The following is a 23,775-nucleotide window of genomic DNA, read 5'->3' as shown; positions in this document are numbered from 1 at the left end:
TGTGAATGTCAACCGCACAGTTGGTTTCCTAGGGAGACCAAAGGGCTATGACTCATGCAGTGCATACAGCATTTTCTGGAATTCTAACAATATTGGAAGAATTATTATTTTCCCACAAAGCTCAGATAATTACATATAATTGTGTCAGAACCTTACAGAGTACTGTGGGAGTTTACTGTAAAAACCCACTCAACCCCACCCCATAGGTCTATTATAGACCAAACAGTTTATCCCTGGATTATATTTCCATTCTTTAGCTCTTTTCTCAAGGCAAGCACCTTTCTGTTGCTCGATCATGTGGTGTGTGCAATTTAGTGTGTGTTTTAGACTAATCCAGTCTGTGTGTGCAGGTGTAAAGGATAAGGCTGGTAAAGCAGAGTTGATCCGCCTTGCGGTATGTAGTAGCTGCAGTAGCTCGGTTCTGCTAGGTAGGGGGCGCTGTGCTCTGCAAGGTACGGGGCAGGTTGGTAGAAGCACGTCACATGGTCAGTGTTGGGGATAATGTTCTGCTCCCCAAGAACCTTCAGTGCCAGCACTGTGATCATGTTCAGAGTCTGCCGCCTCTCGTGTCCCATCAGACACACTGTGCTGTCGTCTACCACACGGCGCAGCGTCATCAGGTACTGGTACTTGCTTCTTTCCTCGCCAATGAAGTGATTCTTCAAGTAGGACAGGATTTTCCTCTGCTGCTCCTGCACATCAGGAAAATCAATGAAAAACCTAGAGCACATGTAGCGCTCAAGTGTCTTTATCTGAGTCTCACTGGCCGGTCGGTAGTCCCTGACCAACAGGTTGCTGTATTTTAGCAAGCCACCGCCTCGAATCTCCTCTGGATTCCTGGTAGCGATTAATCGATAGCGCAGGTGGTCCATGGCTGCCTCAAAGTCGCCATACATGCTCTCTGCCAGGACCTCAACATCAGGGACTGAGCCAGATGCCCAAGGAGCATTGCTCTGTTCAGGCATGTCTGTGGCTACCTCAGGGACCTCCTTGTTCACAGACATAGAGCTGGATGTCTCGTCAGCTTTTGGAGGAGCAGATTCCCCTGGACCTCCGGACTGAGAGTGAGGCAGCACATGCGAGTTGGAGTTTGGGATTGTGATTGGAAAAGAGACAGGCTCTGCAGCCTCAGGCAACGATGAGATATAATCTGGTTCTGGTTTGTCCTCTAACTGTAGCAAACTAACTTGTGGTTGAGGGGAGGATTCTTCAATCGGTTCCTCACTGTCTGTGTTCAATATCAAAGGCTCTGTATCTGAAGACACCTGAGGTACAAGATCCTCTGACTCCACCGATGGGGTGAGGCAGAGGAGGGGAGGGCTAAGGCAGGGGGAAGGTGGGGTAAGACATAGAGGAGGAGGGCTAAGGCTAAGCATAGGGGGAGTGAGGTAAGGAGGTGAGCTGAGGCAGGATGAGGTAGGGCTGAAACTTAGGGGTGGAAAGCCAAAGTTGGCAGCTTGGTTGGCGGTGCTCAGCAAAGGAGATGGGAGGCAATGAGAGGGAGGGGTCAGACATGGGGGAGGGCTGAGGCTGGGGGGTGAGGGAGTGAAACAAGGAGGAGAGAGACTGAGCACCGGGGGAGTGAGACAGGTAACAGGGGGGTTGACATCTTGGGAAGGTGAAGCGATTGTGGTCTCCTGTGGGCTGCTGTTTGGCTGATTCAAGTCTGACTTTTTGGTCTGCTCTCTGATTTCATCTTCATCACTGAGCTCAACTTCTGAGGTATGTGCACATTCTTCGGTGGATGGCGTATCAGTGTGTGCCAATGAAGTGTCCACTGAGTCAACGGGCTGGGGTTGTTTGGGTGCAGAGGCAGATTCTGTCAGAGCAGACTGGACTTCATCACAATCTACATGTGTGGACTGTGTCTCTTTTATCCCCTGGTCACTTGTCTCACACAGACCCTCTGTAATTGGCTGAGAGAACGATGACTCCTGAGGTAAAGATATGGGATCCACTGCAGCATCAGGGTCTGGATCAAAAGCTGAGGTAAGGTCTAGATCTGAGGGTAGGTCACTGGATATTTCAAGCTCAGGGTTTGTTTCAATAGAGATACTAGTTGTTGTGGTAGTTATGGGGTCTAAGGTGGGAGCTGCTGGCTCTGGGTTAAAGGCTATCTCAGGTTCAGGGCTGGGGCAGGGGGTTGTATCGAGACAAGGAGCTATGAATGGTTCACTTTCTGAGACCAAACTGGGGTAAAGACTGGGCGTATTTTTCCTACACATCCTTCGAGGGGGTTTGGGAGAGGTGTGTTTGAGCACTACCATGTGAGATAATCTATCTGAGGACTTACCCAGAGGAGAAGAGGAGGTCTTTTTGTCAGAAACAAGGCTGGGTGGTGCAGGTAAACTATCCTGAGTATCTGGGGGGCTGTTGGCTTCAAGTATGTTGGGTTCGTTTTCTGAGTTATCTGTGTGTGCTGTGCTATATATCTCCAGTGTTTCCTTTGTGAGCTGTGTGTTGTGGAATGTAAGAGATTTGAAAGAAAGGGAGCAGGAACAATCAATAGCTTGTGTGTTTTCTACATCTTTTGCTTCGGGTAGTGAAATCTCTTCTGTCATTTCATTTGACTCTGAGACATTTTTTGTCTTCCCTTGAATCTGCTCTCCAGTTTCTGTCTCTACGTTTCTTTCATCTGTTTCCTGTGTCTCTTCCTCATCCTGTGAAGATGTACTAGCGTTTGATGCAGAAGCATCTTTAGGTTGATTTGTCTCAATGCCTTGCTGTTCCTCACTGAAACATTCTATTTCATCAGCATGGTCTGTGGTGTGTGAGTCCACTGCCAGGTTTAAAGGCTCTGCCTGGTTATCGTTTGACGTTTCTGGCAAGTTGGACTGTCCCATCTGCTTTGTTAGGTCGTTCTCTTTGTCATCGTTCTGTTGATCAGAGGTTTTTTCGTGGTCAGACACTTCTCTCTGGACAGAAACGTCCTTGTGATTTGAATGTGCTGGTTGTTGGGTTTCAGAGAGCTGGATTTGCTCTGACTGTTCTGCCATTATTGAGATTGTGGCTTTATCTGAGTGTTCTGGCTCATGGCTAAGTTCATTCTGAGCTGCTGTTTCAGTTTTCTCAGAAGTTTCTGACTTTTCTGACTCAGGGCCCAGGGATGTCTGGTCAGGGAAGTCTGTTTCATTTATGTTTTCTCTCGGTTCAGACACTTCTTTCATCTCTGCAGGAGTGTTCTCTTTGTCGTCTTCCTCCACTATGGAGTGTGTTGTCTCATTCAAATGTTCTGTTGTTTGTAAGAGCTCTGTCTGTGACTCCTTCTCATGCACCTCACCTCTCTGCTCTGTCTGGCTCATCTGGGCACCATCTGTGCTCGATGTGTCTCTACCAGTGGACACCTCTGTTTGTGGAGCAGTGGCCTGTTTGAGCAGAGAATCTTTCTTCTGATTCTCTGCAGGTTGCTCCTTAATATCAATGTGTTTACTTTTGTGCTGTGACTCCTGCTGCATGTAGGACTCCAGCAGACGATCCAGAATGATCTGGAAGGAGTCAACGCTGAACTCAAACTGCCTCCTCAGTGTGCTCACAAATTTGAGCTCCAGATTTTTGCCACTGTTGTTCGAGAGGGAGATGAGGCTCCAGCGATCATGTTCATTAAAAACCTTCACCATTTTCTGGACGTAGGCCTCCTTCATAGTTGCGCTGCTGATCCGCTCCTTGTTGACCCCAGCAGGTAGGCAGTCCAGCAAACAGCCCAGCACTGACTCTTTAATTACCTGGGAGAAAGAAGAGGTCGACAACATGACAGCTACAACTAATGACTGCAATATAAGTGCAATTTTGCTTGGATTGTTATACAATGCTGTGATACTACTGATATTATAGTTGCAATGAGAATAATATCATTATCACTAAAATTAAAACCAAGTGCCTTGCTCATGGATAATACAGCAGAACAAATCTGCTGCTCTTACTTCTTGTTACACTGACCTGTTTTCTTTTTCATAAGTAAGCAATACACTAATTATACCTGGAACTCCTCCTGACTGGGCAGCTCCACTCCAAAGATGATGTCCAAGTCTTTGTAGCTTGTTCCGTTGTCTCGGACGAGGACGTGGCTGGCTGTGGAGCCGTTCAGACGGACATCTCTCACAGCGATTCCCTGCTTCTGCAGCCTGGCCCGCACAGCTATGATGATGTCTCGAGGACGCAGCTCCAACGTGGGAAAGTTCCCCCGACCGTGTATTGGAACGACCTCCGACAGGACCTGATGGAGAACCTCCACCTGCTCAGCATTCAGGCTGTGGAACCGCTGGCTGGATTTGGTTTCAGACATGCTGTTGTCCTGTAGGCAGGCAACAAAGAGTTTATTGTGGCAACACCTCCAACAAAATGTGCTGCATGGTTAAGTCTCACACAGACACTTACACACACTTAGCACTCCCTCGCGCTTCTTGCCCGTCTGTAAGTCACAGTTTGTCTGACAGCTTTTCCACAATGCTACTGTAACTGCTGTGCAGACAAGCTGGCACATGGAGCAAAGCACATAATTCATTTTGCATAAATGTTCTTGTGCCCAAGGAGTAAGACACAAGATCTGTATCAGGGTAAATAATAACAACAATAATACAAAATAATAAGTAAATCCAGAGTAAATCTTTGTTTTCACCAGAGGAGCAAGGGTTAAGCTGAATGAGTCATCACCGACAGACTGCATTAATCACACCAACGTCACTAATTAAAGACACACATCTGTTTTTGTGTCTATGTGTGCAGCACATGATGTGAGCATACTACAAGCAATGAGCCCCCCGCACACACACACATTAAAGTGAGCGCAAACAACCTCTTATTTGACACTTTTTGTAAACTGCAGCACAAATTGAAACTAAATGAAATTTAATGTTAGCCAATTATTTCTGTTTGTGTAATTCTCCAGGCAGTTAGGCACGCAGCCTCCCTATCCATACTCCATCAATCAATCTCCACAAACTGGGCTCATTTTTAATAACCCAAACAACACTCTCCTAACTAAGTCAGTCAGAGGAGCCTCGGTAATGTGATTGTGTGTGTGTGTGTGTGCGTGTGTGTGCGTGCGGTTGAAAGCATATGTCAAAAGTGTTTTGGGAAGTGAGTGTTTGTGTTTCAGTGAGCAACTGTGGTTCATAGCAGCCCATTATGATCTATTGTTTGCTTTAATCAATAGTTGTCACTCAGTGCTACGGCTGAATGCTGTTGATTGCTATGATTTGTCGATAGTAGCAGGGTAAACATTTGGATACTAATGAGTGGTAATGGGATGTTTGCTGGGAGCAGTGTGTCAGACATCAGAGGACTATAGTCATGCAACAACCACAACCAGTCTATCGCCGGGAGTGTTCAAAACCATCTTGCACACCCTTTAGCAGACACCACTTTACTCCAAAACATCTGTAAAACTGTGAAACGATAAAAGACAACCTGTCTGCTCATTCAAAAAACAATTGGACCCTCTTATCAGGAGGAGAAAAAAAGGAACACAAAGCTCTTAAAACTCATGACATCTGTTTCTACTTCACTTTCACAAGTTGTAGAAAAAAAGCAACCAGACATGCAGAGGTGGTAAATACATTTCCAGATGATGATGCTGTTCATATAAACAATGGAACACTATGTTTAGGAGGCAGAAAGGCACTGCAGGACTGTTTTCCAGCTGGCCCCCTCTTATCTACCCCTCCCCTTCAGTACGCTTCTGCAAACTTGCAGCCTGAGTGACTCATCCAGGCGTATCAGCTCAGCTCACACATAATCTATGGCCACTGACAACCCAACAAATCCAAGGGTCTCACAGACACGGGACTAAATATAAAACAAATGTGAAGAATGATGCCCTGGGGTCCTCTGTATCTTGAGTTTTTTTTTTTTTTTACATAAAATGGTGTAGAAAATGTCTGTGTAGAATCTGCATTTATGTGTACTTAATTCATCAAAAATATCCTTATCTTGCTTCCATTCATTTCAACTTATAGATAATACATTGTTGTCATATAAGGTGACAAATAACCACAATAAAATAAACAAATGAATCTTACCTCTGAACTCTTGTTCCAACAAGAAACTGAAAAGAGTATTAGTTGTTTGCTCATTTAACAACCACTATCTGCTCTGTCACGTACTACATTTTACTGGAGATGATCCACAGCTCTGCTGACTTTCACTCTACCCCGCTGGGCTTAAATCTAATCACCTCATCGCTCACTTGTTCACACCTGAGAAACCAAGTGGCCGCAATGAACAGCAGTTAAGTACATGGCAGGATGTAGAGTTTAGTAGTTGTAGTTCTGCGTACAGGGAATACGCAGCCGCACCAAAAATGAATGACCGAACTTCGGAAAGAGTCGGACGTACTTACCTGTTGCTGTGGCTTTTGAGGGAGCGACTGGCTCCTCGCTCGGCAGCGGAATGAAAACCTCACGGATCCGCCGAGCCTCGGGTCTGCACAGCCTGTGTCTCTTGAACGTGCCGGCTTTGTTTTGCTGCTGAAGTCTCGCTCCTCTCCGGATCGTCTCGGTGGTGCTGATGCGGCGCTGTCCCTTCCCGAGGCTGGAGGAGTCTGTGCGCGAGTTCATTCGGGCGCTGTCCAGGAGGCGCGTGGTGCTGAAATGAAGACCGAAACGAGTCCTCGCGCTCTTGTTTTCTCCTCCGACCGCCCGGAGCGTAACGCAGTTTCCATAGCGACCTGCCGTCATTGAGTTGTGACTGGTGTGTGTGTGTGTGTGTGTGTGTGTGTGAGTGTGCGCGCGCGTGTGTGTGCGTGCGTATGTGCACGTATTTAAGACATCTGAAAGACCTTCTTTGGTTCATTCTTTGATAGAGACCAAGAACCTGGTCCTAATGAGGCAGATTCTCATTTCTGAGTTATAGGCATTTCCGGGTTGGCATATGGTCAAGGTTAGGGATAATGCTTTTGCTTCGGCTGTCCAAATGAATGGAAGTCAATGTGTGTCCTTTAGTATAGTATATAGCTGTGTGAACTTGTGTATGTGTGTAAACTTGGGACGAACAAAACATGTAAAAACTTTAGGAAACAAGGACATTTTGTTTATGGGTTATGGCTTTAGGGTTAGGCTAAGGTTTAGGGTTAGACATGTAATGGTTAAGGTTAGGGTATGGGGTTGGGAATGCATTATATCCATGACTGTCCTCACTAAGAATGCTGTACAAAATGTGTAGTGTGTGTGTGTGTGATAGTGTGTGTGTGTGTGTGATGGGGTTTGTTGGTATTGTCCTTAACAGGTGCTCAGGGTCATTTAAGTATGTGTTACAGTTCCATGTTTGTCCATTAAAAAGTTTGAAATACGAGTTTAATTCAGGAGTGAGGGTGGTAACATTTACAGCACATTGATTGTGAAGCTTCTAATTAAGGTCAGATTGTAAAGAGTCTCTGGGTTATCGTGACCCAAGTTTTTATGACGTAAGCAGCCTGAGAGGGCTGGACAGACTCTTTACTGCAGTGTGTCTCCTCTGCTTGGTGTGTTTTGTTATTTATAAACTGACTCAAGTCCTCACATCACATATATTACTCAGGTTTGAGCTGGTCCTGGTGTTAAATCACTGTTGTAAAACAGCTGAATGAACATGTGGACTTTGAAAGGAACATAATGTGAAACACCACTCATTCATGTCTTTAGCCAGACATTATATCTACTGCTGATACAGTATGAGTCATCCATGCTCCCTCCCCCTGACCCAGCAGTTAATCCCCACCAAACCCGATGCCTTTGCCTGGAGGTGCATGTGGATAAAAGAAGCCTTTTCTTTTCTTCTGGACAGAAGATGATCCTTTTCCTTTCCTCATCCTTCTGCAGCAGCTTCTCACTGTCTGCTCCACCTCTTCAACAACTCATACACAAGATTAGACAAAGAATTATCCACAACCCTTACCTCGTCCTAACCACAATTAAATTCTTTAAAACTTAACCAGTGAGGACTGTATTGGTCCTGACAAGGTCATTGTTTATGCCAAAAATGTAAGAGGCCACAAATATATCTACACACACATCACTACAGTTTCTACTCTGATCTCTACAAAAGCTACAGATGCCAAATGTAGGCCTGGAAATGAAGTTAAATCTAATTTATTAAAGCAAAATGCAAGCAGCTCTGTGTGGATAAATGATCAATTTACTAATTTGAAGAGAAAAAAAAGGAGGAACAAATGACGTCATTAGACGTGTACCACAACCAACCGAAACCGGGTACAAACTATTTTTAGCCTGGATTGGAACTTGTCTGCTGTGGATACATTTCTGTAGCTGCGGTGACGTAGGAGGGGCGGGCACGCCATGCAAAGTCGTGACCATGTGACGACGGCTGACGTGTCATCGATGGTATTCAAAGATGGAAACTCAGCGAGATGGTCTAATGCGGTATTCCAAATACAGTGTTTCGGTCCAGATGTCATCAAACACAGACTAGGAATCACAGCACACGTCACCACAGATAGACACGTGATAACAATGAGCCGGTGGATTATAAAATAAGACGACAAATGCCGTAAGATTTGGAATAAGGCTGACGAGACAGCCGTTTTAATCGCAGGTAACTCTTAAGCGAAATCGGAAGTGTACGACAGTGAAGCATCTTGCGTAGTCTCAGTGACGACCGCATCCTGAACATTCAAAGCAAACAACTGCGGGAAAACAGCGAATGGCTGAATGTGATTTTATGTGTGTCACTGCACAACCGGACTCAGTGTTTGTCTCACAGAAAAGACATCAATACGTCGAAAGTGGACATTGTACTTTCAGGCGATAGCAGCAGCTCTTAGCCAAATGCTAGTTGGCCTCGGGGTGTTTAGCTAGCTCACCTAATAAGTGCGACAAACTTGGCTCAATGTGTTTCCTGTTTAGGAGAAAAGTACTTTGTCTAATCTTCTAACGTGGCATTTATATGTAAGACATCTGTTTTTATATTATATTATATTATGTTATTATTATTATTATGTATTTTTTTTTTAATCGAAATGTATTTATGTGTGAATTTTATTTGTATTTATTTGCTTTCCCTTAGTTGCCTTTTAGAGGGACAACAAAGTATTTTGAATTGAATTACACGTTACTATAATTTATTATGTTATAATTTATTCATTAGTTAGTTAGTTAATAGGTAGTTTATTCATTACTACCATAAATCACACATGACTAGTCATACAGAGTATCAGTGCAACTCAAAGAGGAAAAGGCAGAACAGGCTAAAGTGTAGCTATCCTACATGTCACACATGGATCATGTACTCTTCTTTTGCCTGTGTTTCTCAGGTTATCCAGAATGGCAACTTGGAGGAGGCCAACCAGGTCAGGACTTTGTTTGCAGGTCAGGATTTATAAAACCGTTAAAAAACAACCAGTAGAAAATACAGCTTACACAACATAATAATAATTGTACCTCACTGTAAGCGGGTGGTATTTTACACATATTATCACAACTCTGGTCAACTTTTATCTTTTATTCTGAGGATTTGAAGCATGGCCTTAGACTGTGGTACAACCAGATGACTCAAGATGGGGATGTGAAATCAACAAAAGTCTACAGTGGTATGCAAAAGTTTGGTCACCCCTGTAAATGTTCATGATTTTCTTTAATAAATCATTGGTTGTTTTAAGACATTTCTGTTAAATATATCATATAGAAGACAAACACAGTGATATTTGAGAAGTGAAATACAGTTTATATGATTTACAGAAAGTGTGCAAGAATTATTTAAACTAAATTAGGCATGTGTCCTATAGCTTCCAATTAGAGTCTGGATTCTGGCAGAATGTATTTTGGAGCATTCTTCTTCACAAAACATCTTCAGTTCAGTCAGGTTTGATGGTTTCCGAGCATGGACTGTCCGCTTTAAATCACACCACAAATTTTCTATAATATTCAGGTCTGGAGACTGAGATGGCCATTCCAGAACATTGTATTTGTTCCTCTGCATGAATGCCTTAGTAGATTTTAAGCAGGGTCGTTGTCTTGTTGAAAAATCCAGCCCTGACACAACTTCAACTTTGTCACTGATTCCTGGACATTGTTCTCCATTATCTGCTGATATTGAGTGGAATCCATGCGACCCCAACTTTAACAAGATTCCTAGTCCATGCACTGTGGCCAGTTTTTCTTGGAATGCTGTGTTCTTTTTCCGCCATACATAACGCCCCTTGTTTTGCCCAAATAACTCTATTTTAGTTTCATCAGTCCACAGCACCTTATTCCAAAATGAAGCTGGCTTGTCCAAATGTGCTTTAGCATAACTCAAGTGACTATGTTTGTGGCGAGTGCAGAGAAAAGGCTTTTTCTGCGTTACTCTTCCAAACAGCATCTCCTTGTGTAAAGTGTGCTGAATAGTTGAACGATGCACAGTGACACCATTTGCAGCAAGATGATGTTGTAGGTCTTTGGAGCTGGTCTGTGGGTTGACTGTGACTGTTCTCATCATCCTTCATCTCTGCTTATCTGAGATTTTTCTTGGTCTGCCACTTCGGGCCTTAACTAGAACTGTGCCTGTGGTCTTGCAATTCCTCACAATGTTCCTCACAGTTGAAACTGAGAGCTTAGCTTTCTGTATTCTTCCCCTAAACCATGATGTTGAACCATCATTGTTTTCAGGTCATTTGAGAGTTGTTTTGTGGCTCCCATGTTGCCACTCTTCAGAGAAGATGCAAAGAGGAGAAACACTTACAATTGACCTCCTTAAATACCCTTTCTCATGATTGGATTCACCTGTGTATGAAGGTCAAGGGTCACTGAGGTTACAAACCAATTTTTAGTTCCAATAATTAGTGCTGAAGGTATTGAAAACAATACAATGACAAGGGTGCCTACATTTATGCACATGACTAATTTTGTTTAAATAATTCTTGCACACTTTCTGTAAATCATATAAACTTTATTTCACTTCTCAAATAGCACTGTGTTTGTCTCCTATATGATATATTTAACTGAAATTTCTTATCCAAACAACCAATTATTCATAAAGGAATATCATGAAAATTTAGAGGGTGTCCAAACTTTTGCATACCACTGTATATCTGGATTCAAAGCAGGGAAGTTGCAGTTTATGGTTGGGGTCAGACAGTGTTCACAGCAGGCCCAGTAGCCGCCCACTTTATTAAACCAGTCCTTTATTTAGAGAAAGATATATAGAAAGTACATAGTTTTAACTTGACAGTAGTATGTGATGCTGCACTTATTTACATGAAGCTTGCTTGACATGTGCATTCAGAGTTGGTCTTAAGCCTATCTCGGTTGTAATGACTGGTTATTTGAGTGACTTTTGCCTTTTTGAACATTTTGAACCAGTCTGACCATTCTCCTCTGACCTTTGGCATCTATAAGACATTTTCACTCTGACAACTGCTGCACTTTGGATATTTTCACAGTTTTGGAACATTTTAAACCTGAGAGATGGTTGTGCATGAAAATCCCAGTCGATCAGCAGTTTCTAAGTTTACTCCGACCAGCCCGTCTGAATGTCACATGCAAATTTCTTTCTTCACTGTTCTGATGGTCAGTTTGAACTTCAGCATGTTGTATTTGCATTAAGGAGCAGTTGAACAGGTGAACCTAATAAAGTCGCTGTTGAGTGTGGTTTTTGCAATGCATTGCCACTCTTTCAAGGAAAATGCTCAAAGCTTATTATCAGTGTATGGAAATCTATACAAAGGAGCTAGACACACTGATATAAAGCCACCAATTACATAATATCATTAGATGTGCTTCAGACGGTGCTATTAGCATCTTGCTTTCATAAGAGCCTCTTTTTTTAAAATTGCTTTAATTCAGACCCAGGCATCATGTCATATAATACAGCTTTAATAGTGTCTTTAGAAATTGAAGAACAGCATGAGATCAAAAATGGAAAAACACTTCTCACTGTCTCTCTATGCCTCTCGTTGATGTAATGCTGCTGTAAAACTGCAGCCAGCAGCCGCTGCTCATGAACACGTTCATTAACAGCAAAACCCTGTAATATAAGTAACCACTATCAACTACTGCAATGATGAATCCTTAATCAGCACTAGGTTTGAAATGTCAGAGATGGTTGTGAGGATGAGTGGTTGTCATGACCAACATCTGATTTAAAAAAGCTAAAAGTGACACCTAGTGGAAGTATAAGGGTACAGCACATTAAACTTAGTCCTGTCAACAGACATCTCACAGTCTGACGTCAAACACGTGGGCCCGGCTTTTGAGACGTTTTTATTTTTATTTTTGTGGTCAATATTGACAGCTGTTTAGGGGATTATTTTAGGAGGTTAAACTCTAATCACTGTAGCCTGATGGATGACCAAATCAAATTAAAACCTTATGAATAAATATCTGCATGATCCAAATATAGTTTATTTTAAAGTTTCATTACATTTTGGGCCTGAAATCCACGCTGAATCCACCCCTCTGATAGGATCAGTTTAATCCAGATTTTTTTGGATTAAATCCTACTACAAAGTTCTGAAAAACCCAAACTAAAGGTTTGATGAGGATCAAAATCAAGTTTGGATTACGTGATCTAATCTGATTGCGTAATCCGTTTTATTCTTTTGAAATACCCATTTTCAAGATTTGATCCAATCCGTTATCCAAAATCCGAGAGGATTACTTTTTGAAAAAACAGGCCCTGGAGCCTGTTTTACATCATGATGACAAACCAGTAAAAATAGAGAAGACTAAAGATCATTTATCTAGACCAAAAGTATGGATGTTGTTGTTGTTGGTCTTTAAATGCTACTTTTTATCTCGGTGCTCTGATTATTTGCCAGCATAATTCACAAAGAAATACTTATATATAAATAAAATACTAGAAATAAATAGAAATACTGTTTTTCGGTATCCACATTCCTTTCCAGGTCTCTGCATCAATGGACAAGTTTGAAAAGCTATTTGAAACTCCAGACAGCTCTGATAGAAAAGACAATTGGCAACACCATGACTCTATCTTGTACTTGTGCTTGTAACCTAAAGGTAACAAGCACATTTCTGTCATCATCAAGAGAAAACCTCTGTGCTACTGCTGCTCTTAGAAAAAGTCAAACCATAAATCCTTCTCATTTTTTTTTTTGCTGAGAATGAATGGATAAGCTGTTGCAAGATGGCTGATGATGCAGGGTGGGTGCAGTCCCATCCCAATCTCCATCAATAATATATACAGTGGCACAAGTATTAATAACAGAACACACTGTGTATACTCATCTCTTTCATGAATCACAAGGTTGTGTTGTAATAATAAAGGATAATAAAGGGCCATTAATGTTAATGCTGCAGTTTCAAAAAAGCTGTGATATAAAGTCAGAGTTTGATGGGAGTTGTTTTCCTGAAAAATCCAAGCATAACAGATGCTGTTTTTTTCCCCTTCCCCTCTTTTTCAGTTTGGTTTTTAAACCTGGAGCTCCATCCAAGACGAACATCTTCACTGACTTCGACTGAGTAGGTAAGTTGTTTTCTTATCATTTTTAATGTCCATGCCATGTTTTTTATATCCCAGAATTCACACAGAATTCTGGGATATAGAATTCGCACATTATCTTTATTGCCTTTGACATCTCTCATTTGTCCATATACATTTTTGTATCGCTATGATTTATTTATTTATTAAAGTTTTATGAGATTTTCCCCACAAATAAATCTATTAAATGAGCACAGAAAATTCTATATACACATTCTTTATGTCGATCTGTCTGCTTCAAATTGTTCTGAAGTAGAACAGTTTTTGAGCTTAAGGGTGAGAGCATGACATGAAATATATTTGTGTCCACTATTGATCTGGATAGTGCAACCACTCACAGGAGAACAATTTTGGTATTATAATAATTATTATCATCATTACAATAATAACAAATATCTGCAAAAAAAACGAGGAAAGGGAGATTAGAGAAAAAGGGAGTGACAGAAGTGAAAGAAAGTGTTCAGGGTTTGTTTCTTTTGCTTTATCACAAAACAATAATTGTTGTTATGAGAGAGATGTTGGTTAGAGTCTTGGTATTATTGATGCAGAGTAGCATTAATCTGCACATTCATATTTAACAATTATCTGTTATTATTTATCAGCTCATTAATGGTACAACACTCTGCTATGTTTCTTTATTGTTTTTTAACTGCTAATACCTCATCCTAATCTGATTACACAGTATGCACAAAAGCCAATATATTTATTGTTATGTGTATTTCTTTATATACTGCCTGCATATTGCAAAGGATATGTTTTTAGTCCCTGCAGGACTGAGGATGTGATATTTTCTTTTGTCCATTTCTATATTGTTGCTGGTTCCAAGTGTGGCTGTAATACCAGCAGGGTACTGATTTAAAATTTTTGGTACGATATTGATGTCCATATCTGGACTTTAATATCAATGCTCTGTCTGTAGTCGTGACTTTCTTTTTTTTCGAGACGGCCAATCACAAGCACTGTTAGATCTCAGTCAAACAGCACTGAGACTGATGTGATTAACTCTTTAGTTACTGAAAGTTGAAATCGAATGACAACACATTTTTGATATTAGGAGATACAGAGGAAGTTTGGTTGAAACAACAAAAGTACTAAAGTTTAGGTCACACTTTAGATTAGGCAACACATATTCATATTCATTAACTTTAAGTGCTTACTAACATGCCTATAAGTAGCATACTAGCCCTTTAGTGTTACCAAAGTTTCATACCGAGTCCAAAATTTGATTAATACCATAAAAGTTTTGGAAGTATGATACCCAGCCCAACGTTTGATCAATGCCACAAAAATAATGGAGGTGGGTGCGATACCCACCCCTAGCTGTAATCTTGACGCAAATTTTTCGTCTTATTTATCATTCATCCCAAGAGGTGTCAAATGTTTGCCTCTGCTTTTTAAAGCGTTTTACTTGTCATGGTTCCTGTCATGGTGTGGCTGTGTTTTGGTCAAAGTTTGCACCTCCACATGCCTCTGATTCCCTCCTTTTTTCCATCTCACCCCCTCCTCTTTCTCTCCTCCAACACGGAACAGATGAGAGGTCAAAGGTGTCACCTGTAGAGGAAGCGGTCTTCTGCCGCTCGCATGCCACTGCCTCATTACACACACACACACACACAGTTCTCCATGTCCCATGGGGGCTGACTGAGTCTCAGCTGGGAGCCATTACAGGTGCCGTCTAAGCACACACACAAATATCTATACATGAACACACCTGCACCCCATGTAGCTGATGGGATTCCTCCAGAGTGACACTCGACCACCTCTGACCCTTTTTGCGTCCTTTTTAATCATCATCAGCTCTGACTTAACTACATCCACAATCATCATCAGTGGCCCCGGAGTGACACGGGTCCCTATTACCAGATACTTTGATGAGTGAGACGTCTGCAGTGTGTGCGCAGTGAGTGCACGCCTCTTGAGGCCCGCTGTCGGTCTGACCCCAACAGTTGTCAGTCATTTCTGCCGGCAGTTAGATCATCTGAAATTAAAATTCCACATGCCTCAGATAAGTTAAAGCTCGCTTTGTTTTTAATCTTTTTATAGCCCTCAGTGGCCATCTCTTCTCTTTAAACGTGATTAAAGCATGGGAGAGACTGTCATGTCCTATTTTTCTCCATTCCGTGTGTTTCCCAACATCTGTGCAGGGATGTTTCCTCCAGATGTGCAGGAGATGGCTCCTGTATGTGCACAGCTCTGGGGGAAAAGTGTGTTTTTGTGCGTCTGTGTGAGGTAGGTGTTGATACCAAGTGATTCTCCTCTCCAGTGCAGTCAACACGTCCACGTCCCAAGTCCTAGAGGAGTGGTACTTGCTGACAGGTAGGGATCCGGTGGACTGGTGGTCCCGTCCCCGTGGCTGAGCTGCACTGAGCCCCACGCATGCTGGCTCAGTAAAAAAAGCTCTAATTGCAACAAAGGGGATTGGTTGGACTTGATTCACACACAGGATGTGATGTCCAGACAAGGATCAGCAGGAGAGGATACATGCGGCTAAAGCATAATCTTGAAACTAAAACACAAGGAAAGAGTAATTTACTGGTCCATAACCTCTGGATGATTTCTTAATAATTTCTCAGAGGTTTCATGGAAAGTAATATTAAATGTAGTTTGTGTGAACAGAGACAGTGGGAAGACTTGCATAATATTGAGTCATTCAGACACACAGCAGGTCAGCGTGACATGCAAAAACAATTGTCTGCATGTATCATGGGCATATATAAAATAATGCATTACTAGATCTTAATTATATTAAACAATGACAGTAACATCTTGGTGAAAAAGTTATATTTTATTTGCTGTTTAATCTGTTAGGCTATGGATTTTGCAATCAGCACTTTATTTCCTTGTATTTCATTGATTTTTGTCAAGAAATAAAAAAAGTAAATGAAGGTTAGAGGAGGTTTTACACAGCATGGTGAGACAAGAGACACAGTGGCTTTGTGACAATGTGTTTTATTATTTTTTTTAAACATATTCCTAGCGAAAGTTGTTTTTGGTGATAGCGTACCATCAGGTAAACAATAATGAAGGTAAAGGATAAAAAGATCCATCTTTGTTTTAACATAGTGTTTTTTTTATGACAGTGTTTTATTCAGTCAGGTGGTACAGGCTCTTTTTTCCTCTCAGCCTCCTGTTTGAAATATTCAATTACCATCCGTGAAGGGTCAGGTCAAACACAGGAAGCCAAGCTGATTGGTTTTCCTCAGATATCGATGGGCATGTGTGACCAATCCCTGCTGCCCAGGGCTTTTCCCAGTCTCCATCTGCTGCTGCTATGTGTGTGTGTGTGTGTGTGTGTCTAATCGTTCCAGCCCAAGGCCTTCCCTGGTTTCCACTCACCTCTTGACCATTGCTTCCTGTCAAATGTGTTAACGCTGCTTTTAATCAGTTTTACTGCCTCGTGCGCACACATACACACACGCGCCAGTCCAGCTGGCCCTATCCATCCATCGCTCTCCAGAACATGCTTTGTTAAAACTCTACCAATCACCTCCTTACACCCTCATAACTTCTGTCATACATACGTGCCGATACACACCTGATCCTGCCAGCCTACTCCTCACCCTGTTAACCCCCCTCCACTTGACCCTCACCTCACCCCATCACCCACCCTGATATCTCTTACAGTGAAACAACCCGTGAACATGGACATACAGCCCGTCTTTAAGTCTTTATTGAGGCTGTCTGCCAGTCTTGGTGTCTACACCATATCATCCTATACAGCACTGTGCATACAGAAGGACCTGTTGCCTCAGGTGACCAGTCACTCATACATTAGGCCTATCCTGAAAAACTCTGTCAACATTATTCTTTGCCTGGATCTTTTGGATTATAAGCATGCAGTTTATAGCTAGAGTTGTTTCATTTAGTATCACATTTGGTGATATATAGGGACGAGCCCAAATGATACTCAGTATTGGGGTGAATTCCAATTCCTTGCTTAACCCTCAATCTTAACCCTCAATCTCAAAAATGCGCGCTCCTTCTAGTGCAAGTGCTGTCCCGATTCTCAGAAAAATTAAGTTGAGGGTTAAGTTTAAGGGCTGTATCGCCCTCAATATTGAGATTTTCCGAGACCACCCTTGGGAGCAAGGGCTACCTAGAATGCATTGCGTGTTTTTCCATAACAAAGATGGCGCAGAAAGCAGCGAAACGAGTACGCTACAAATTAAGCATTTTCTTTGTTAATAGAGATATACAAATTATGAAAACCATTGTATTATCTTAGTTTAGGCCCATATTATAGATTACTGACGTCATTGTTGCGTAACAGTAATTTTTATTTTATCTTTTGTCAAAAGCCGGCCGGTGCGGACAAGCGATCGGTTGCTATTGTTTACTTTTTAATAAGTCGTGGTGTGTGGTAACTGTCAGCTGAATATGTCCCTGGTTGTGGTATTTGTATGAGTATCATCTTATAACTAACTGACAACCTAATAACTTGACTGACAAACGGATCGTAATAAATAATCGTGACGTAAATGTGTTCTTCTTCTTAATTTTTGGAGTTGACAGACTGGACGCAGCTTTCGCGTTATTCTGCCCCCCACAGTCTGAAGACGTATCTGCATTTAAGGGGTGTCCCTTTTCTAAGTGACAAAATAACCCTCAACACTTAAGGGCCAGCTAAGATTAAGATTCACTTATTAGTCCCGCAGTGGGGAAATTGCAATTTCCAGTGCATTTTAACCAATCCGTGAGTTAGTGAACACACACAGCACACAGTGCGGTGAAGTACATGCTAACCCAGAGCAGTGAGCTGCCTGCATTCAGCGGCGCTCAGGGGGCAGTGAGGGGGTCAGGTGCCTTGCTCAAGGGCACTTCAGCTGCAGACAGATCGGGGCCCGGTCTCAAGCTTGAAGCCCTAACCACTAGGCCACAGCTGCCCCAAATATGGGGTTGAGCTTGAGGGTTAAGATTGAGGGTCAAGATAGGAATTGGAATTGGCCCTTGGTCCAATGCTTGTCATAATCACTGGATCAGAAAAGGGGAAGGCGTAAGTGAGTGATGCTGCAAATGTCTGTCAGTCAAAACATTCTGTTTTTAAATGGCTGGTTAGAAATAGGTAGAAGACAATGTTGGACCGATAGATTCTCTTAAAAGATGCTTATGGTTGTGATATTTGGACATAAAAAATATCGAGCTATAGTGATATTCACATTCACCTTAAAGTGAGCTGTAGTGAGTTCTCCGATGTTGATTTATCACTCACCTCCTCAAGGTATTTACAGTACTTACCTGTAGCTTTATGATCAATTGGGCTGCACCAACCAACCAAATCCCACTGGCCTTTGGTTTCTGTCTGTGTTTAGCACCAATTATTAAATGTTCACCTACAATCACACTAAAAAGCCCAAGTCCAGCTTCAGATTTAAGGCTTAGGCTAGCAAAAAAAATTCTTAAGGACCTGCTGGTTTTTGGAACTTCCATGTTTCTGCATTTATTCTGTGAATATGTTGCAATAATATTGTGAATAAGTATTTTCTATTACACTGATATTAAGGCTGAAATAGACAACTTTTTGGCTTCAACTGGACATTTTGAAGTTAAAGCTGACTACAAACTGGAATGGCCACCAAGTCTGTATTGATCCTCTACAGGCCAGAGTCCTGCTCTCATGCTCTCACAGGACAGGGCATAAAGGAATAGTATTTTCAGTATCTGATACAATGAAGAGGATTGTGTTCACTCCATTGTGTCTTTCACACAGCAGTGTTTATGATGGCACAACACAACACCAGCTCTGTGGCTATAATTGATATTTCAAGTAGCCATAATCATAATGTAGAATCATTCTTGTAACCTAGTATAAAGTTGCTGAATGATTGTGTATTTGAATTCTTTTTGGCAGTGAAGGTGAGGCTGAATAATGTGAAGGAAAAGTGATCTATTGATATGATTTATGGATTACATTATTCTCATGGCTGAGACAGAGCCAGAGTTTGTGTGTGTGTGTGTATACACCTCATGCAGACTAAAACCTGGTTCTTATGAGGCAGAATCTCATTTCTTAGGATCTGGTTAAGTTTAGGGCTGAGATTTTAATTATGATTAATAACCTTCCTTATGGTTAAGGTCAGGGATAACGCTTTGTTAAGACTGCTCAAATGAATGGATGTCAATGCAGTGTCCTGATAGGAATTGCTGCACAAACTTGTGTGTGTGTGCGTTTGTGTGTGTATGAGTGCGTGTGCGAGAGAGAAGCATACATGCATATGGTAAAACACTCTGCAGGGCTGCTGTTAGTCACACTGCCGCGTCTCAAATTGAATTAGCGTTGACAGCGCACAGCGTCAGCCGCGTGTGTGTGTGTGTGCACTTGGGCCACTCACTGTTGGCAAGCCCTGTGTGTGCGAGTGTGTGTAAAACCAGAAACGAAAGAGGGCCCTCTCCCCTGAAATCAATTAAGTGAGTACAGATCTGTTGTTTTGGGGGTGAGAGGGGGCACATCCTGTAGAGGGCAGCCCAAGACAGACAGCACCATCTGGGGCAACAGGCAGTTTGACCCTGGCTGAGACATGAAAGAAGCAGGGCAGGGATAAGGGGAGAGGAGAGGACAAGCCAGCATTAAATCATTCTTTTCTCTCCTCCTCATTCCCTCACCCCATCCCCTCGTCTGCCACCTGATACATCAGCCATGGAGCATCATTCTCACTCAATCACTCCCCATCTCTCACTCCCTCTCTCTTTATCTGTCCCTGGAGTGATAACCTGTCATACACAGGAAACAAAAAGAGGTACGCACGATCTATCCCTCTGTCAGAGATAGGTATATGGGTCCAAAGAGGAAAAGAATATCTCGCATCTCTTGTTCCAAAAAGGATGATTTATAGGTTTGCATTAAATAAAACCAATGTTGGAGTGAACACCCATCTAATGCTCTTATCATTTATCCCTCCCTCTCTCTCTCTCTCTCTCTCTCTCTCTCTCACACACGCACCTGTAGGATCCCTGTTGGTCCACGAGGCAAGGAATTAGCACCCACCCTCTCTTTTCTCTGTCCCTCTTTAGGGGGAGGGATGTTTCTTGGGTGATGGACAGCCAGGGTCAGAGTGTGTGTTGTGTTTGTTGGTCATAAGCCGAGTGCTGACAGCCTCTCCCCACCCCCCACCCCCACACTCTTACACACAGCTCCATTGATGACAAAACACTCAGCCGTACCAGTAAATGATAAAGTAACTTAATTACATGAAACGTGGCCACAGTGAAACACGATCGTCGTCATCTGTGGTATTTAGGTTAAAGTTGATTCAGTATTTAAGGCACAGCCACTCAAGTCAACATTGGAGTTCAGAGTATTTTGGCCATTTATCTGCAATTAAGCAAATATTCAATAAGTAAAAGCCCTTCTTCTAAGTAAAGATACTTGATTTGCAATGATAGTGTTTGTATTTGGACTTCCTGTATATACGTTTTCATAGGACTCGTAAAAGATGCTGTAAATTATTGCCTTTTATTTTTGCTTCTTCAACAGAAAAGTGATGAGAATTATATTTTGTATATTATTATGTCTCTGATGGATTGCAGAATATTTCCACATTTTAAATTATTTGTATTTGAGTAGTTGAACATGTTATTATCATATCTCAATTAAAACATCATACTAATACTATGTTTACTAACACAGCACTAAACACCTGTATGTATTAATGCAGCGATTTCATGATACGTTGCCCACACTTAATGAACATCCACCGTCATTGCAAATTGTGAGAGCTGTTTGGGTCATTTACATTTTGTGAGGCCCGGGGAGTTAGACACGCAGACCAGGTGCCAGGCCATGTGTTAAAGCTGTCTGTCCTGCACTCATGTAACCTCTGCTCCTGTAAGACAGGAGTCTGTCAGGGAGCACATGCCTGTGTGATGACCCTCTGACCTCCCATCGACACGCAAATGTGGACACAGAGCAAAGAGAATGAGTACGCACATATACAAACTATCATGCTAATACAGGGGAGGCTCCTGCTACTGTCGGCACAGCTGTGATCTAAACGCTGCACCCAAGCTCAACCTGGCCCATGTCAGAGTCAAGAGGAGATGAATTGACTTTCACTGTCTGTGAGGCAAACATCTCTGCCTGATAGGGAAGTCAAAGAGCACTTAATAACTGTTAAACTGCCCTTGCTTTTCACATTACTCACTCGTGTAATTCAGTTTCAGCCACAGCTGGTTTCACTTTCAACTTTACAGCTGAGCTCAGTCACGTCCCATAATCCGACCTGATAAATAACAAGCTTTTATTGAGTTTGCAGAGAAAATAGCGTCCAGTATAAACCTCCACGAGAGACTCCGGGCGAAACGCAAGCAAGGCTGGAGGGCATGGTGCTGAAGAGGAAACTGTGTGTGTGTGTGTATGGCAGCTATTATTAGGAGATAACTTACCTATGTGTGTGTGTCTGTGTGTGTGTGGTGTGCGTCTAATCTAATGAAGGCAGAGTATATTTACACGTTCCGACTCTCTGGTGAGCTTCTCTCGTGTTTCAGGATGCCATTTCACATGATTGGAAACAAATGACTTTGGGCTCAAATTTCTCTCCCCTTCACTACCTGTCAATCACGCTGGACTGGCCCAGAAACCTCCCTATAGTGTTATTACAAAGTTGAATCAGCACAGTTTCCATGTTTTTCCAGCCATCCTCTTCAGCAGGATTATTTCTAACCCTTACCAAGCAAATTAACAGCATGGGTGGGAACAGGTTAATCACTGACAGGCTGATAACCCCTGTAGGTTTTTTTTAAACCAACTCGAGTTGTTAAGCAAAAGCGAAGGAAGATGGAGGATGAGTATGAAAAGAACAGTAGCAAATACTAAACAAACCTTTTATAGAGATTTAGATAAGAAGAGTGATAACCACTTTCATCTGTAGGCTCAGTTAAACTACCGCTGGTAGCCGTTTAGCTTAGTTAAGTATCAACAGAAACCTGGCTCTGCCCAGAGAAAACAAATCTGACAGCAATGTTTGGCTTCTTTATAATGTACAATATCCCAAGTGCAGCATTTCAAGTAAAAGCACCTAAGCCAAGAAACTGTCTACCACTCCCTCATTATCACACGTTGGGTTTTGAGTCATTTAAACAAATAAGATATAACATAATGATCTCGTGTCCTGAGCATGTTTTTATGTCGTCAGACAAATCCAACTTAGCTTTTTACATTATTTGCCCCAGGGATCAATAAAGTATTTGTTATTTTGATTCTGATAAATCTGTTTTGATGCTTTACTCACTGTTGCAGCACAATGACAGAATAATTGACAACCATGACACATCCAGGAATAAGTGCAGTAAATGCGATGCAGACATTTGTAATGCATTGCATCAGCCGTCTCGTATTGGCCAACATTTGACGTGCTTTCATGTTATTGGGGGAGAAACAGTGTTAGTAGTGTGCTACTGTTGTTCTTTCATGTGTTTAACCATTTATTTTCTAACTTGTTTAAGTTGCTGTGTTTTTGGCATTGAATTAAAATCAATATTATTTTGTGCCTGCATTTGCACCTGTATAATATAAAATGTTTGTGAAACAAATTATATTGGTACATTTGGACACAAAATAGTCATATTTTTATATTCAAAATAATTCATAATCCTATGAGCCATGAATTGCATATATAAGTTCAGAAGTAACACAAGTTGGCTAAAAGATCTCACACAATATTCGCAGATAATGTGTTATGTGTTATTGTTCGACTGGAAACACAAAATGAATCAACATGAAATGGACACAAGAGGGTTAAAGGTGGCTGTGAGTTAAAATTGCACCAGACTGTCTCATTTCATGCACCCTATCTTGCATGCATGAAATTGTGGTATTCATACCTTAATAATGACAGGTGCTTATGTCTTCTTCAATGCTTGTTTGTGTGTGTGTCTGCATTACTATACTGGCAAAGTGGATTGACAGGTGAAAAGTTCAGCTCTCCCAGTATGAAAGCAATTTGTCTCACTTAAAGACCAGGAATTAGTTAGAAGATTAAAATGATTGTCCGACCAAGGCAAACATGGAAATGACGGACAGTATCGAATAACCAGCAGAGATTATGTCTGTCTGCAGACAAAGGCCAAGCTGTTGGATTGTGCACCTGACCACTCGCTGAAACTCGGGCCATCCCCTGCCTGAGTTCCCCAATTAACTTCTTCCTGCTATTTCCATGTCCAGCGTGTATTAGTTCACTGCCTCGCTTGGCCATGACAAGTAAATTGCTGTTTGGTTATGACCGTTTGTCGGGAAACAGGCCATTTCCCCTGCTTTGCCTAAACCGCTGTTCCTAGCTCTGCTGAGAGAGAGTGAGGGAGGGAGGGAAGGTGGGAGGGAGAGAGGGATGGTGCTGGGGTTTTGAGTCTAAGCTGAAGGCAGGAATTATCACA

At 42.1% G+C, this 23,775-nt stretch overlaps 1 protein-coding gene across 1 annotated transcript; it reads right to left on the bottom strand.

Moving 5' to 3' along the window:
• Positions 1 to 323: 323 nt before the first annotated feature.
• tent5d (terminal nucleotidyltransferase 5D) lies at positions 324 to 6,674 on the bottom strand (the record flags this gene model as incomplete). Its single annotated transcript, XM_083890822.1, has 5 exons — positions 324 to 925; positions 3,431 to 3,722; positions 3,977 to 4,291; positions 6,018 to 6,043; positions 6,338 to 6,674. 5 exons carry the CDS (start codon positions 6,672 to 6,674, stop codon positions 324 to 326), a joined length of 1,572 nt encoding a protein of 523 aa, XP_083746948.1.
• Between the last annotated feature and the right edge of the window lie 17,101 nt (positions 6,675 to 23,775).

This window comes from Microchirus variegatus (genome assembly GCF_963457635.1).
Source record: "Microchirus variegatus genome assembly, chromosome: 6".
NCBI classification, from domain to species: domain Eukaryota; kingdom Metazoa; phylum Chordata; class Actinopteri; order Pleuronectiformes; family Soleidae; genus Microchirus; species Microchirus variegatus.
Note: the sequence above shows the minus strand (reverse complement) of the source record. Positions and strands in the feature narration are given on the sequence as shown.